General features: G+C 33.9%; 1 protein-coding gene across 5 annotated transcripts in view; it reads right to left on the bottom strand.

Annotated features, from left to right (window-relative positions):
• ATM (ATM serine/threonine kinase) overlaps positions 1-15,452 on the bottom strand; it is a 133,531-nt gene that overhangs the window by 23,295 nt on the left and 94,784 nt on the right. For 4 of the 5 annotated variants that reach the window (XM_074216619.1, XM_074216617.1, XM_074216621.1 and 1 more), the window contains 11 exons: positions 14,318-14,466; positions 10,158-10,262; positions 9,305-9,424; positions 8,464-8,698; positions 8,153-8,320; positions 5,197-5,310; positions 4,071-4,288; positions 2,766-2,973; positions 1,702-1,815; positions 988-1,146; positions 235-373 (listed from right to left, as the gene is read on the bottom strand). In XM_074216619.1, the coding sequence (XP_074072720.1) occupies positions 235-373; positions 988-1,146; positions 1,702-1,815; positions 2,766-2,973; positions 4,071-4,288; positions 5,197-5,310; positions 8,153-8,320; positions 8,464-8,698; positions 9,305-9,424; positions 10,158-10,262; positions 14,318-14,466 (1,729 nt within the window). The remainder of the gene's footprint in view (positions 1-234; positions 374-987; positions 1,147-1,701; positions 1,816-2,765; positions 2,974-4,070; positions 4,289-5,196; positions 5,311-8,152; positions 8,321-8,463; positions 8,699-9,304; positions 9,425-10,157; positions 10,263-14,317; positions 14,467-15,452) is intronic. The other variant, XM_074216620.1, reaches the window with a different exon arrangement.

Here is a 15,452-nt window from a genome sequence, read left to right as displayed (position 1 = left end):
AATCCGGTCTCAGACACTTAATAATTACCTAGTTGTGTGGCCTTTGGGCAAGCCACTTAACCCCGTTTGCCTTACAAAAACCTAAAAAAAAAAAAGACTAATTATACATGTTTGTAACAGGGCTAGCTTTTCTTACTTCCTCAATGGGGAAGAAAAAAGTTGGAATGAGCATAGAAAGGTTAAATTTGAGGATGTGAACGTATTTTTCTTTTATTTACAGATTTGGATACATACTTCTATGAGTCTTCCATGGACTGGCATCCACATTTGCTAAAGTGATATAAGCATCACAAAGTGCCTCCACATTTCTGACCATCTTAGCTCTTCCATTTTTGATAATATTTATTATGTTGTTTGCAGCCTCCATTCGATCCTAAATTTTTTAAAAAGTTGACAGAGTGGAGACATAACTAGTTAGTCATCCAGAGCTACACAGAAAGCATAGAGGCAAAACAGAGAAAATCTGAAGTCTAGCTCTACATCTACTACCATCATACACAAAAACATAAAACAAAAAGAAGATACCAAAAAAAAGAATAACCTTCAGGAAAATAATAAAGACCATGCAAATCTTATTAGAGCTTCTCTATTTATCAGTATGAGAAACATTTCAAGAAATTGTGACATGGATGATGTCTTAAAAGATCTGTAGAAATCTTGTACCAATCTGACCTGTGCCACACAAAAAGATTCAGAAATAATGTGAAGTAAAAGCAAAAGCAACACTACAACTTTTTTTAAAGGAAAATCTTGTTTTATAAAATAAACAGGTTTTTGCTATTTGTCCTACTGCAACACATGTAAATAAATACAATGAAAAGTCTCTGTTCGGGGCAGTTAGGTGGCACAGTAAGACAGAGCACCAGCCCTGAAGTCAGGAGGACCTGAATTCATATCCAGTATCAGACCAAAAAAAGTCTCTGTACTTTAGAGATATGGTCCAAGAACATCTAATAAATCAATGAATAAAGATTTCCAACTACATACCTCATCAAGTTGAGAAATTTGCTTTGGTGCATTTTTGGTTATTCTGTTTCTTGTTGTTGTTTCTGGTTTGGTTAGAAGTTCATCCTTATTTGCATTTGCTAAGGCTAGTATAATAAACAAAGTGTGATGAGGGTGATCCAGTGAAATTCTTGCGATGAGCTGTTGAAAAGGTCAGAATAATTATCAAAGGGTAAACTGAAACAAAAGTTTCAAACAGACTGAAAAATAGCCTGACAATTCATGGAAGATCTGTGAAAGAAAGTAGATTTGATGGCACAGTGGATAGAGCACCAGCCCTGGAGTTAGGAGTACCTGAGTTCAAATCCAGCCTCAGACATTTAATAATTACCTAGCTGTGTGGTCCTGGACAAGCTACTTAACCCTTGCAAAAACTTAAAAAAAAAAAAAAGTAGATTTGCACTTCATTAAATAATGTCCCATAGGGATGAAGTGAGGGAAAACAGTGATGTACTCCCCAAGAATACATAGGAGGCAGAGGCACAGAAAATGAGAATAGATTTAGTTTGCATCCTTTTGGAGGAATATAGAAAGAGCTATACATATTGCATATTTTCTTCTCCTGGGGTTATAATACATAATCTGACCACATGGAAAAACAGCTTATAATGTGATATAAAGGAAGTGATTTAATTCTCTACCAAGGTGATATAAGAGAGAAAATGCTTTTGACTTCAGGCATTAAAGCATTATTACATTATTCAAAACTTCATGAAATCCTAGGCCTCCCATCATTTTGGTTCCCATTCTAGCAGCCAACTGGTACATGAGAGGCAGAAACTTGTATGAGGGAATCTTCACTCCATCTTTCTGTTGTAAAAAGAAACCAGAAATTGTTAATTAAAAAAAATCCTATGAATCTCCAACTACTGATTATCCTAAAGACAAATTCAAAATTGCTTTAAAATATTACTTATATATCTTGTATTAAACCTATGCAACATTTTATATTTGACAAATATTTGCATTGTAATAATAACCCAGGAGTTAACAGTAGCATGACTCCTCTCCCTTGTCACTTGTTTTATTCCCAAGTGCTATGACAAAAAGAGTCCAGGCAGATTGCTACACTATGCCTAGTGACTGTTAAATTGCTGTTGATCCTAAAACAATAAATTAAAACAGATTAAGAATCATCAGAATTTTTGGCACTGTTTGCACTGAAGTTATATTAAATAAACATGGATCAAAGGAAGTCTAAAAAAAAGACAATCATAGAATAGAAAGGGGCCATTATTTTTCTTACATTTTCTAGTAAAAATAGCATGTCCTTACAATAGGTTGTGAATCTGGGCCTATCCTTAATTCAATTATTCTTTTCTTCCATGAAAATTTCTTATTATTTTAAAGACCTTTTGATCTTAGAACAGATTCACAATGTACACACCTTAAATTTAATAAATGGAAATTTTCACTGAAAATGAAGAAACTTTTTAACAAAAAGTTAAGAACTACTTTCTTCAATTTGATCTTCAAGGATAATTACAATTGATTTTTCTATTCTAATTCTTTGAGGACAATACACCTTTCAAGGCCAAAAAGGGAAAGAAAAGTCCTCTTATGAGGATTGGATTAGGGACTGAGAGAAGAGGGCATTCTCTCATCTCTACACAAATATCACACCATTACTGTGATCTACAAGCATTTAAGTGACTACTATATACAAGACAATTTGCTAAATTATTCAGAAAATAAAGACATGGTACCAATCTATCTTATTCTCCAACTTCCAGTTTTAAGGGCTAGAACAGACAAATTACCTTCATCATGCTATTGACTCCAGGAATTGCAGAGTTTTCGAGCCAAAGGGAACAAAGTCGAAATATCCACATATCATGTTCTTCTCCACTAAGTAAACAGCTGATGTAGTTCTCAACTGCTTTACACAAGAAGCGTTTACGATCCTCTCTCAATGCCCGGATTGCACACTCATCCAGCTCTAGTTCTCTCTGAACCTTTACTGTATACCTAATGAGGAAGAATTAAAGTAAAAACAATGAATCAACTACATTTACAAAACTTCAAACTAGGCAAATATACTTTTTATAAGTACAGAGAGGTGGAAGAAACTTTATGAATTATCTAACTCTCTCATTTTACAGATAGGAAAACTGAGACCCAGAGAAAAGTAACTGTCCAATCAGGTCACAAGGTACTGAAGAGTCCAGTCACACACTTACCACGACATCATTATTACATTTTATGAGCCTATGCCTTATTCTTTACTAAACTCTAAGCTCTATAAGGGTCAACATTATACATTCCTTACTGACCAGCACAAAGTTCTATAGAGAACAAATACTGAATGTAAATGTTTGTGGAATGAACATATGAATTACAAGTCAAATAATAATCAATATAAATAATTTCAAAAATATTTTATTATGTATGTACTAATGTTGAGAACTCAACATCTTAAAATGCCTTATTACCCTGGATAACAGGCAAAAGAAGATGGCCCAATCAAATGACTTAGTTTTCTGAATTCTGCATTTCTTCAACTGGATATAGGGCTTGAATAGATGAGGGCATTGGTTACATTAGTATAACTATTTTTGTATTTTGCTTCTTTATATTTTTCAGACAAACAGTAGCCCTCCAGAAATAGCAATCAGATTGCAAAATGTTTTTACAATGGAACCCATAGATAGCAGAAATTAAATTCTCTAAATTAAAGCCTAGTCATGATAATGTAAAATACAACATTCAAGGGGCGGCTAGGTGGTGCAGTGGGTAAAACACCAGCCCTGAAGTCAGGAGTACCTGGGTTCAAATCTGGTCTCAGACACTTAATTACCTAGCTGTGTGGCCTTGGGCAAGCCACTTAACACCATTTGCCTTGCCAAAAAAAAAAAAAAACCCCAAAAAGAACACCCTAAAAAAAATACAATATTCATTTCCAATACAGCACCACTACTTCTTGAAAACAAATTGTTGCAAAGAAAACTAATTTCGTATCTTCCGCAAATATATCCTTGTATTCACCAGTAGTCTGGTGAACATAGAACTATAAAATTAAACATTAATTAGCTAGCTGCTGAATCCCACCATATTCATTTTTTTACCTGTTCGTCTGGACTTTGTGTTCTCTAAGAAGGCCGACTTCTTGTTTAGCTTTATTCAGCAGAGCTTGCTTATTTTCAAATTCTGATGATTTCATATAGTTTTCAATTCTTTGATACTGAGTATCTGAAAAACGTGCTAATGATAGGAAAGCTTTCATCTTTCCACTTCTCAGTTTATCATTGCATTCTCCATCAAAACTGCCAGCAATTTCCACTGCCTAAAAGAAATATCAATTAGCATCTACAAATATGTATATGAATACTGATATATTTAGTAAAAAGGACTACTCAGTAATTTAAGGTCATTGGCATAGTAGTTAAATATACTGAATTTTATAAAATCCTATATAAGAGTTGTCAACCTGTAGAAGGCTGACAAAGCACTTCCTCTACAGAAATTCCACGAGGAAATAAGTATAAACAAAATCTTTATTTTACGAGAAACTGAAGTTCAGGGAAATTAAGTGACTTCTGGTGGCTTATCTAAGTTATCTAAACTAGGACTTGAATTAGAGTTCCTAACTTCCAAGTCCAGTATGCTTTCCCTCATACCAATCTACCTTCACACACAAATCATGGTATTTTCTAGTCTTTCTTAGAGCAAATATATCTGATATTTATGTGAATGTGTGAAACTAGCAAAGAAGCTATATAAAAATAAAATTTCCTGTAAATTCTAAAGATAGAACATGTACTGTGAAATGTATACAATTAAGTGTTACTGGTTGATATTCTGCTTCAAAAATCTGCAAAGTGTGTTAAATAAAATGAAAAGGCAGAAACCTAGATGGGGGCTAAAATTTTTAGGTCCCCAGACAGAGCAAGTTAGGTATGGACGAATAAGAAACTCCTTCACACTCATCAACTGATTTGTAGATAAAGAAATGGGAGAAGTAACTAGGAGATTACGCAGATGGAAACAAGAAAAAAACAGGCATTGTAAACTGTCCCTGGATACCTCTGAAAACATAGGTTCCTGCTGATAACAGATCATTCAATTTTTAAAAAAAAAAAAAGCCCTATTTATTATGAATTATATAGATCTGTTCTAAAACTATTGGATTCAGAAAAAATTACAGCACTTGGGAAAATTAGACTTTATCATCAAAAAAATTTTAAAACTTACCTTTTCTAGGTATGTCTGCAAAATGACTGTGGGATTTTCTAGGCAAGTTTCTGCCAACCAGTTTCCACATAGTCTCAAACATTCTGTGTATATCAGTTTCAGATCTGGGTCATTCTTTAAAATGGAAGGAAATTTTAAGAAAATGGGAGTCAATATTACATATATTCAAAAGGGTACATTAAAATAATGGACTTAACAAAATTACTCTCCTTCACCATCACAAGTTAATAAAAGAAAAAATACCATCCTGGTTAAGGATTCCTAATGCAGTTCAACTCAATAAACATTTATTGGGCACCTATTTCATTAGGTATTATTGAGAATATGCAAATTAACATAGTTCCTACCATCAAAGAATTTATAATCTAGTAGGAAAAAGCATATGTAAATAATATCAATTAAAATTTGGCAAGCACACAAGACAGTCACAAAATAGTATGAGAAATTACACATGTAGAGTCTGTGTTAGTTTGCTTTCTGTCAGGGGAGGGAGGGGAAAAAACCATAAAACTCAAAACCTTGAAAAAAAAAAGAAAATGATTGGTGAAAAATACCATTGCATGTTGTTTGGAAAAACAAATAAATAAAAATATTTAAAATAAAAAAAACAAAAAATCCAAAAAACCCAAAATGGTATGAGAGTTGAGAAGAAAGATAATTTTTTTTTTTTTGGCTGAAGGAATCAAGGAAATCCAACATGGCACTTAAGTTAAGCTTTAAAAGGTGGGAAGGAGTTCAACAGATGGACATGAGGAGGGCAGGAGGCAGCTCAAGGTCAGAAGACAGTGAAAGAAAAGGCACTGAAGTGGAATAAGAAAGGGACAAGATCAGAGAATGAGAAATATAAAAGTTGTCTAAAATCAGGCAGAAAGGACAGACAAGATTAGAAGAGTAAAAAGAAATAATATAGTCAAGTTCTCCCTTACAACTATTACACAAAGTCCTGAAATATGCAAAAGACCAGGTTCTGATCAGGATATATTCAGTCCAGGTTAGCATAGGGACATAGCCAGAAAAATGGGCAACACAGGACAGAGCTTAGCAAGGAATGGCTGGCTGGAGAATTCCAGCATAAGCTAAAACACAAGATCATTTCTTGAAGCTATGCACCAGGACACGAAGAGACCAAGTGCCAGTTTGCACACCCTACTCACTGCCAAGTCACAAATATAGTGTAGACTGATGGATGCCAGTCCAAGGCAAAAAAATATCTCTAAGCACTGAGATAAACAAAATCAAAAGTGAACTACAGCTCTGTGACTCTGACTCCAGGAAGAAGAGCAGAGTCTCAAAGGCAGTCCACAATTCAGTCTGAAATCTCCTAAGGGTAGGAATCCCAGACCCAGGGGGAACTTGCAGTTCTGTCATCCTGAACCCACAGAACTTTCTAATTGGATGAATGTGTTCAGATCCAGAAGTAGTCTGCTGGAGCTTCAAACAGAGGAAAGGCAAAAGTTGTGTTGCTCACCCCCAAATCCAGGTCTTGCAGAGTTCAAAGTGGAAGGTCATTTCACTTTGGATTAGACCACTTTGGAAGCAATGAAAAGCCTGAAATATGCCAGAGATCCTGGAATGATACTCCAATTCAATACCCTAAGAAAGCAGCAGAAAGTGCCCAAAAGGATACAAAACAGGACTAAGCAAAAAAAAAAAAAACAACAAACAGGCACTCCAAGAAATGGCAAGTATTGATCCTAACAAAGTCAGAGAAGAATAAACAAGCAAAAAAGAATTCCTCCATAAAGAGCTAATTACAGTGACAAAGACAGTTAAGAAACAATACCGAAAGAGACATGAGCTACAAAAAGAATTAAAAAAAAAAGATACAGCTTAGGCACCAGTTCAAGAGATAAAGTAAGAGTTTTTTTGACTTTTTTTTAAAGTTAAAAATGGTTTTTAATACATGAATGAGAATACCAGAGAGAAAAAAATGAAAAAAAGCATTGAGAGGTATGCAAGAAAGCTTAGGACAAGAGATATAAAATCACACCAATAAAAAAACACTACAGGGGCGGCTAGGTGGCATAGTGGATAAAGCACCGGCCCTGGAGTCAGGAGTACCTGGGTTCAAATCCGGTCTCAGAGACTTAATAATTACCTAGCTGTGTGGCCTTGGGCAAGCCACTTAACCCCATTTGCCTTGCAAAAACCTAAAAAAAACCATAATGAACCAAACAGAAGATAATTACTCTGTGAGATTATAAGAAATATTAAAACAAAATCAAAAGACTGAAAAAAAAAAAGATAGAAAGTATAAGACACCTCATAGCTAAAACAACTGACCTAGAAAAAAGATCCAGGAAGAATGAATTTAAGAATCACTGGACTATCTGAAAGCCATTACAAAAAAAAAAAAAAAAGGAGTTAGAGAAGAAAATCAAAAAGAAAAACTGCCCAGAAATTTTAGAACCAGAAGGCAACATAGAATAAGAAAGAATCCACAAGTCAATTCCTGAAAGAAATCCCAAAATGTAACCCAGAAATTCAAAGACCAAGATACTATAGTCAGGATCACAAATTTGGTAGCCATCATTATAAAAGAATCGAGAGATTAAAATATGATATTCCAGAAGGTAAATCATAGTCTTATCAATCAAAATTAACCAACCCCATAAAACTGGGTATAATGCTACAAGGGAAAAAAATAAAGCTTTATTGAAATAGAGGACTTCCAAGCATCCAAGGTAAGAGCTGAGTAGAAATTTTAAGATATGAATAAATGAGACAAGAGAAACATAAAAATGAAAATATGAGCAAGCAATTGTGAGACAAAACAACAATCAACTGTTTACATTCTAACATGAAATAATACTGATATTATTTTAAGTGAATGCATAGAATTTCAGACGCTTATCTTCAGGAGTCATAGGAATCTGATGATACCAAAGGTCTTTTTCAATGTCAAAAATTCAACTTTAAAATTCTTAAAAGTCAATGAAAAAAAAAAAGAGTAAACCTGTGAAAAATTTTCATCCAGTTTCTTGATCATTTGTTTTAGAATACTTAGGGCAAGACTCTGCTCCTTTTTAGCCCAGAATACTTGAGCTTCCTCTAGCTGCCATTCAGAAATTCCACATCTGGTTGAAGTATATTGTTTGATTTGAAACATTGCCTTTTCAGGAAGCTGGAACAACAACAGTGACATCTGAATATAAATTTTACAGTTACCTCATTATTTTCTATTAATATCCTTTAATACCAGCAGTTGTAAAAGCTATTAAAAGGACAGGTCCATGAGTTACTTGAACTATTTAAAATTTTTATTACCTGTGTGTTTCTGGCAGTCCGGGCCAAGATAGATAGTTCTACAAAGTGCTTGGTGAGAATATCCTTAATAACTTCCCTTAGTGAATTCTCAGTTTCCTTTTCCAATAGGGTCTCTAGAATGACTGTACGCAATGCCATGATAGGCTCTTGGAAACCAAAATCACTATCCTTGAGAAGCTGGGACTGTCTCTGCCACTTCCCATACACCTCAGTGAGTTCTCTATCAGTTATGGATCTAAAAACATAGTTTAAAAATTCATACTGACAATGAAGCATAAGGGGAAACAAAAACCTATAATCATGGAAATAAGAAATGAAGTAATTAAAAAAGTGCTTTTGTCACATAAATAAATAAGCCTCTAATTTTGTTTTTAAACATCTGCCAAATTCAACAAGGAAGACAGATATAAATTCACAGGGACAAATATTTTTACTTTATGCCATCAATGATGATAGTACATAGAAAGCATTTTCCCCTCTCATCTCTTATGCTTTCTCTCTTTGTCTCTTTAGATTTTTTCTTTAACAATTATATCAAGCTAGGATGGTCAGTGCTCTATCCAATACACCACCTAGTTGCCCATATAAAATCACTTAAGTATGAATTAAATGAGTCAATCTATATGATGAATGGAAGTTAAAAGGAATTTTTACTTGGGAAAAATTTAATCAAACAATTATGCAAGCTCAATTTGTAAAATAATCAGGGGTATTTGGTTAGCTGATTAAAGAAGTGGTTTAAGCCTGTGTTACTTGATGTAGTTTATATTTGTTCTAAAGTAGCATATGAGGTTTATTATATTTGGAAGTTTAAAAACAAGCAAATTAATCACAGACATACCTGGAGAAAAGTTGTCCTATATTTTCCAACTCTCCAATAGTTTGTAATCTGCTAAGAGTTGGGTAAAGTGAATATACAGACTCAAGGCTGCCTTTACACAATTCTTCTATTTCTTTCACTCTAGTGACAGGAGAAAGAGAAAACTAAGATTGAAGACAGTGGTGCAAGTAAACCAAAATTTCAAACTGATTTTTATAGATCAGTTATAACAACCTTCAGTATGCCTAGATAATTTATCATTGTAATAAAATCATAATATTCTATGTATTGAGACAATTAGTTGAGAAATTAATTGAGAAATAAAGAAAAATTAATCACAATGAAGATATACAATTGTTTTTATGAGAAAGAACAAGCAGCCAAATTGTTGGTTTTTTACTCTGCTTAATTTTTAGTCATCCGTCTCAATCATTTGTATTTTTACAATTATCTAGCATTCTAAGCTATAGTTAATTAACTCTTTGCTGATGTTGATTGTTGTTGTTCAGTCATTCATTATGTCTGATTCTACATGTACCAAAGGACTCTGTCCATGGGGTTATTGGCAAAGATACTATTTCTTTCTTCATTTTTTTTAAATGAGGAATTGAGGCAAATAGGAGTTAAGTGGCTTACTCATGATTACACAGCTAGATCCTGATAACTCCAGGACTGATGTTAGATAAATCCACTGCACCACCTAGCATTAACTCTATTAGCTCATTAATTCTATTATCTGTTTCCATGACCTTTCAATGACCAAATGTTTAAGAAATTGTTCCTGACTGATTAATAGATTACAATACCATAAGTACACACACACACACACACACACACACACACACACTCTTAAAGCATTTTCTTTCTTCCATACCTGGCATATTTGAGAATTTCATAAAATGTAGAAAATTCTTTGTCTCTTAAAGACTGCAGGGCATTGTATAATGATTCATGGTAGCCAGGTCCTTCTGTTCCTTTTCTTTGAAATCATTGAAAGATAAAACCATAAATTTAATTTTGAAAGAGGCATTCCTGCTGTCCTCACCATTAATTTAAAGATAAAAATACTGTGTTTTTTAAAATCTTTTTTTAGGTGAGTTGAGATCCCAATTATTCATTATTTTTATTTAATTTCTAGAAATTTTGGTAAAGAATATCAGGATGTATTATGTTGGGATATTTTAAGTAGAAAAAACATCATATTTAGCAGAGAAAAGGCATAACCTCAACACTTTAGACATTATGAATTTATTGTGCAATATTCTGAAAGCTAAATAGTAATAATCTTTAGATGACAGATGTAAGTCTGGAGAAGAACTTAGTAGTAATCTAATCCAACACTAATTTTACATATAAGGAAAGTGAGGCCCACAGAAATTAAGTGACTTGCCCAAGATCACACACGTATTAATGGTAGAGAAAGATTCAAACTCAGGTCTTGTGAATCCAACTTCAGCACTCTTCCACTGTATAATGATTTAAAACTCAGAATTATGCCTTTTACAAGTTATGAATACAGAATAGTTGGGGATACTGAATGAGAAGTATTAGAGAGAGGTAAGTAGGAGCATTTTTTTGTTTGTTCAACTGCCCTGACATCCTTCCAAACTGTCATATCTGTTAAAATTCAGAATTCTATTTCCAAGAGGAAGAGTGCATTTCAGAGGAAAATTTCTTTGGGGAAGAGGTTAGATTTCATTTTTCCTTATTCAAACACTCATTGGATTTTTACATAAGAGGTCGGAATGATAGATTTCAAATGTATGAAGGGGCATTAAAGGTCATCTACTACAAAGTGAGACCCAGACAAGTTACTGGAGTTGGATGTGGACACAGGTTTTTTGACATCATCCTATTTGCTATGATGTCCTGCCTTCATCAAAGAATATCTATTTTTTTTAAAATTCTCATTCCAAAAAAAAAAATAGCTGGAGTATTATTTTTTTTAGGGAATAAAGAAAGGAATGAAACAAGCTTGGATTGCTAGATTCTTTTTGGCTTTTTTTCATATTTATTTAATCATATTGAGTTACAAGCCCCCCCCCCCCCAATTCTGCACTAGAGAAGGTCAATATTTGTCACAGATATATAAGTAAAATAATACACTATGCACATAGGTGCACATTTCCACCTATCAGTTCTTTCTCTGGAGATAAGATAGCATTTTCAGAAGTCCTTTGAAGTTCCTTTTAATTCACATTCAATTCTCTCCAGATGTCTATCATATCTGGCTCATCTAAGATTTTTATTAACTCTTTGACTTTTTCATTTATTTCAGGATAGATTTTTGTAGTTCTGAGAGAAGACTGAATGTCAATACTTCAATAATTCAATATACATTTTCACCTGTAATTCATTTACCTCTTCCTTTGAATATCTGAACAGCATTTAGTGTATATAAATATATTTAGTAAGGATATTACCCCATTATCTGTGGTATCTTTTAATATAATGTCATTTTCCTGCTTAGGCCATTACCAGCAGTCCTGATTTTTGTTTTACCTATGGATTTTTGTGGTTTAGGAAGAAAGAGTGAAGCAGATTACTTAGGAAAACTCTGCCTTACTTAAAACAAATTGACTTGGTAATGTCACTGGTTCTCTTTGAAAATCAAAGACCAATAACAATTTCTTAATCTGCATACCTTTCTAAGAATGTCTTCCTTATCCTATCCCTTTGACCTGTTTCTTTGTGAAATAAGACTTTTACACCCTAAACCCTTTAACCTTTAACCCAGTTCCAAAGAGAATAAGGTTCCTCACACCAGTTCTTCACCTCAACCTCCTCCCCATTTAAGCATTTTTTCCTATTCACTTTTTTTTTTAAGATTTTTCAAGGCAATGGAGTTAAGTGGTTTGCCTAAGGCCACATGGCTAAGTAATTATTAAGTGTCTGAGGCCGGATTTGAACTCAGGTACTCCTGACTCCAAGGCCAGTGCTCTCTATCTATGCGCCACCTAGCCCCCCCCCCCCCTTCTTTTCTAAGAGATAATTTCCTCCAATTTATTTTAGGATTCTCTTATCATAAACTCAATCCTACACATATTCTTTCAAATTATCCTAGTAATAAGGATAACATTCTTAAGACTTAAAAAAAAATACCCTATATATGATTTAAACAGCTTAACTTTATTAAATTCCTTATAATTAGTTTTTCATGTTTAACCTCTTATATTTCTCCTGATTCTTATTAAGTCAAATTTTCTGTTCAATTGTTCTTTTCCTTAAAAAAATCTTAAATTTTTAAAGTTCATTAAATATCCATTTTTTTTTTTCACTCAGCTTTGCTAGGTAAGTTATTCTTGAGTATTTAAATTGTTTCTTTCTAGTTGGTTCTAATATCTTCTCCTTTTTCTGCTCTAATATGTTCTGGTGACTTTTCATTTTGGGATCTCTTTCAGACACTGATCAATGGATTTTTTTTTTCTTTAAAGGGAATGGAGTTAAGTGACGTGCCCAAGGTAATTATTAAGTGTCTGAGGCTGGATTTGAACTCAGGTCCTCCTGACTCCAGGGCTGGTGCTCTAACCACTGTGCCACCTAGCTGTCCCCTAATCAATGGATTTTTGCAATTTCTATTTTATCTTCTAGTTACATTACCTCAGGGCAATTTTCCTTAATAATTTCTTGAAAAGTACCAAGAGGATGGTTTTAAAATTCTTATATTATCTTAGACCTGTTTTCCAGGTCAGTTCATTTTCTAGTGAGATAGTTCACATGCTCGCCTATTTTTTCATTCTTTTAATTTGATTTTATTATTTATTGATGTCTTATTTCCCTTATCCAATTCTAATTTAAGGAGCTATTTTTAAGTCTTTAGATCTTTTTTTCCAAATGCTTAATTTTTTTTCCCATAATTTTCTTACTTTTCTTACATTACTTATTTCTTTCCCCAAATTTTCTCTAACTTCTCTTACTGGATTTCTAAGTTCTTTTTGTTTAAATAGCTCATTTCTTGGCTGTTGATTTTGAGTTATGGAGGATATTTCAGGCTTCATGATTTTCTTGCTGCTATTTCTGGAACTCTCTATCAGCAGGTTTTGACCTCTTATTCATCCAAAGTTCTATAATCTAAGTCAGAAGTGTTTTCTACTTCTCAGATTCATACCTTAGTTCTTTGCCCCTAAATCATGAACTGCTTGTCACTACATTCTTTTTTTTTTTTTTTTTGCAAGGCAATGGGGTTAAGTGACTTTCCAAGGTCCCACAGCTAGGGAATCATTAAATGTCTGAGGCCAGATTTGAATTCAGGTCCTCCTAACTCCAGGGCTGATGATCTATCCACTATGCCACCCAGCTATCTCCCAAACAAACATTCTTGCTCCAATTTTCCCTCAGGAGGCTGCAAGTATTAGTTCATCCTTCTACCACAAAACAAACTAAATGATTACAACCAAAAGGGACTCCACCACTCTGCATCTGAACTCACTGACATGTGCTCACTCCTTGTCAGAAGCTATGGCCCCACTGGTCAGCAAACTTGGGACCCCACTGTTAGCACCAAGGGAAGGGTACCCTCCCAATTTGCCCCATAAGTCACCCAATTCCCACTGTCTGTACCCCACTGTTTTCAGGGTCAAAGAAGCCAGAAGCTATAACTTTTTCCCATTCAGCTGCCCCCAAGACAAGCTATTTCTTGACTCAGTAGTATTTATTTTGAGGTATCTACACTTCAATCAAGTCAGACCACCATATGAGGAGGTCAGATTTTTTTAAAGACCCCCCCCCCCCCAAGTTGGCTTTGGAAGACATCTGCAACTTTTATAGCATTATTTTACATTATCTGTGGGGAAATTTGAGGGAGCCAAGTAGTTTCTTGCCTTATGCCACCATCTTCCCACAATTCCCCCAGTTTTTAGTTTCTTAACATAATTTTGTGTATGCTCAGGTATACCAGCAGTTTAGAACTTTTTGAGAAATAGAAAAACTTCAATTTCTTTCAATACATTTACTAAAATATGACATTAATGTCTCACATATATCTGGAAGTAGCAAAGAAGAAAAGATATTTTTGTTTTGCTTTTTTTTTTGTACCTGTGAGAAGGGCAATAATCCCACTGCATGGTCCTCCATGCTGCCTGGTAGCAAAGTTCTTGCTGCTCAGCACACCACTCTGAGTGTTCATGATCCAACCCTTTTAAGTAAGTGGAAAGAGTATGGCAGAGACCAAAATTCTGCAAGGCCTGATTAAGAATGAAAATTAACATAAAAGTATAAACAAAGTTCTTAATATAAGACTTCTTCACTAAGTCTAATACTTGAACTTGAAGTGGAGTTGACACTAAGTTTTATGAGGCTATGCTAGTAAAGAATAAGTTCTGGCAAGTAGATCTACCACTAAGCCAGAGAAGCTTTGACTTTAGCCCTAAATATAAACTAGGTATTTGTCACCTAAGCCTAGCTAAATCTAGGAAAAATTCATCACCCAAAGGTTGGCCACCCCCCCTATAGCCAATTATCTAATACTATACTGAGATATGAAGGGGTTGAGATCTGCATCAGTATGGAGAGCGTTTTTTGTAGTATTGAAGAAACAAAACTAAGGGTATTAAAAATATATTCATATTGACTGATTTCACTATTTTCAGATAATGCATATTAATATTCCCATTAAATATGCTCTACAAAGAAAATATATGCTTATGAAAAAATCTGCATATAAGTTGAATGTTTGGCCCTCGATATGTATTTTCTCATAATAACAATTTATTATATGGCACCTACAGATAGGTCAGATTAAACTCTTTAAAAATCATGAAAGCTTCTATTTCTAAATATGTAATTCTTAATTTTTTTTAACAATATAAGAGATTTCTGACATAAAATGGTGGGCAGACTGCATTTCTAAACTGTTTTTTTAATGAAAGATTTTATTTATTTTGAGTTTTACAAATTTACCCCTATTCTTGCTTCCCCACCCCCCACCCCCCCATAGAAGGGAGTCTGTTAGTCTTTACATTGTTTCCATAGCATGCATTAATCTAAGCTGAATGTAACGAGAGAAATCACATCCTTAAGGAAGAAAAATAAAGTATAGGAGATAGCAAAATTACATAAGAAGATAATGGGTTTTCCCCCCTAAATTGAAGGTAATAGTCTTTGTTCAAACTCCACAATTCTTTATCTGGATATAGATGGTATTCTCCATCACAGATAGCCAAAAATTATC

Source organism: Macrotis lagotis, chromosome 1, assembly GCF_037893015.1.
Source record: "Macrotis lagotis isolate mMagLag1 chromosome 1, bilby.v1.9.chrom.fasta, whole genome shotgun sequence".
NCBI lineage: Eukaryota > Metazoa > Chordata > Mammalia > Peramelemorphia > Peramelidae > Macrotis > Macrotis lagotis.
This window is presented reverse-complemented; position numbering and strand designations above follow the sequence as displayed.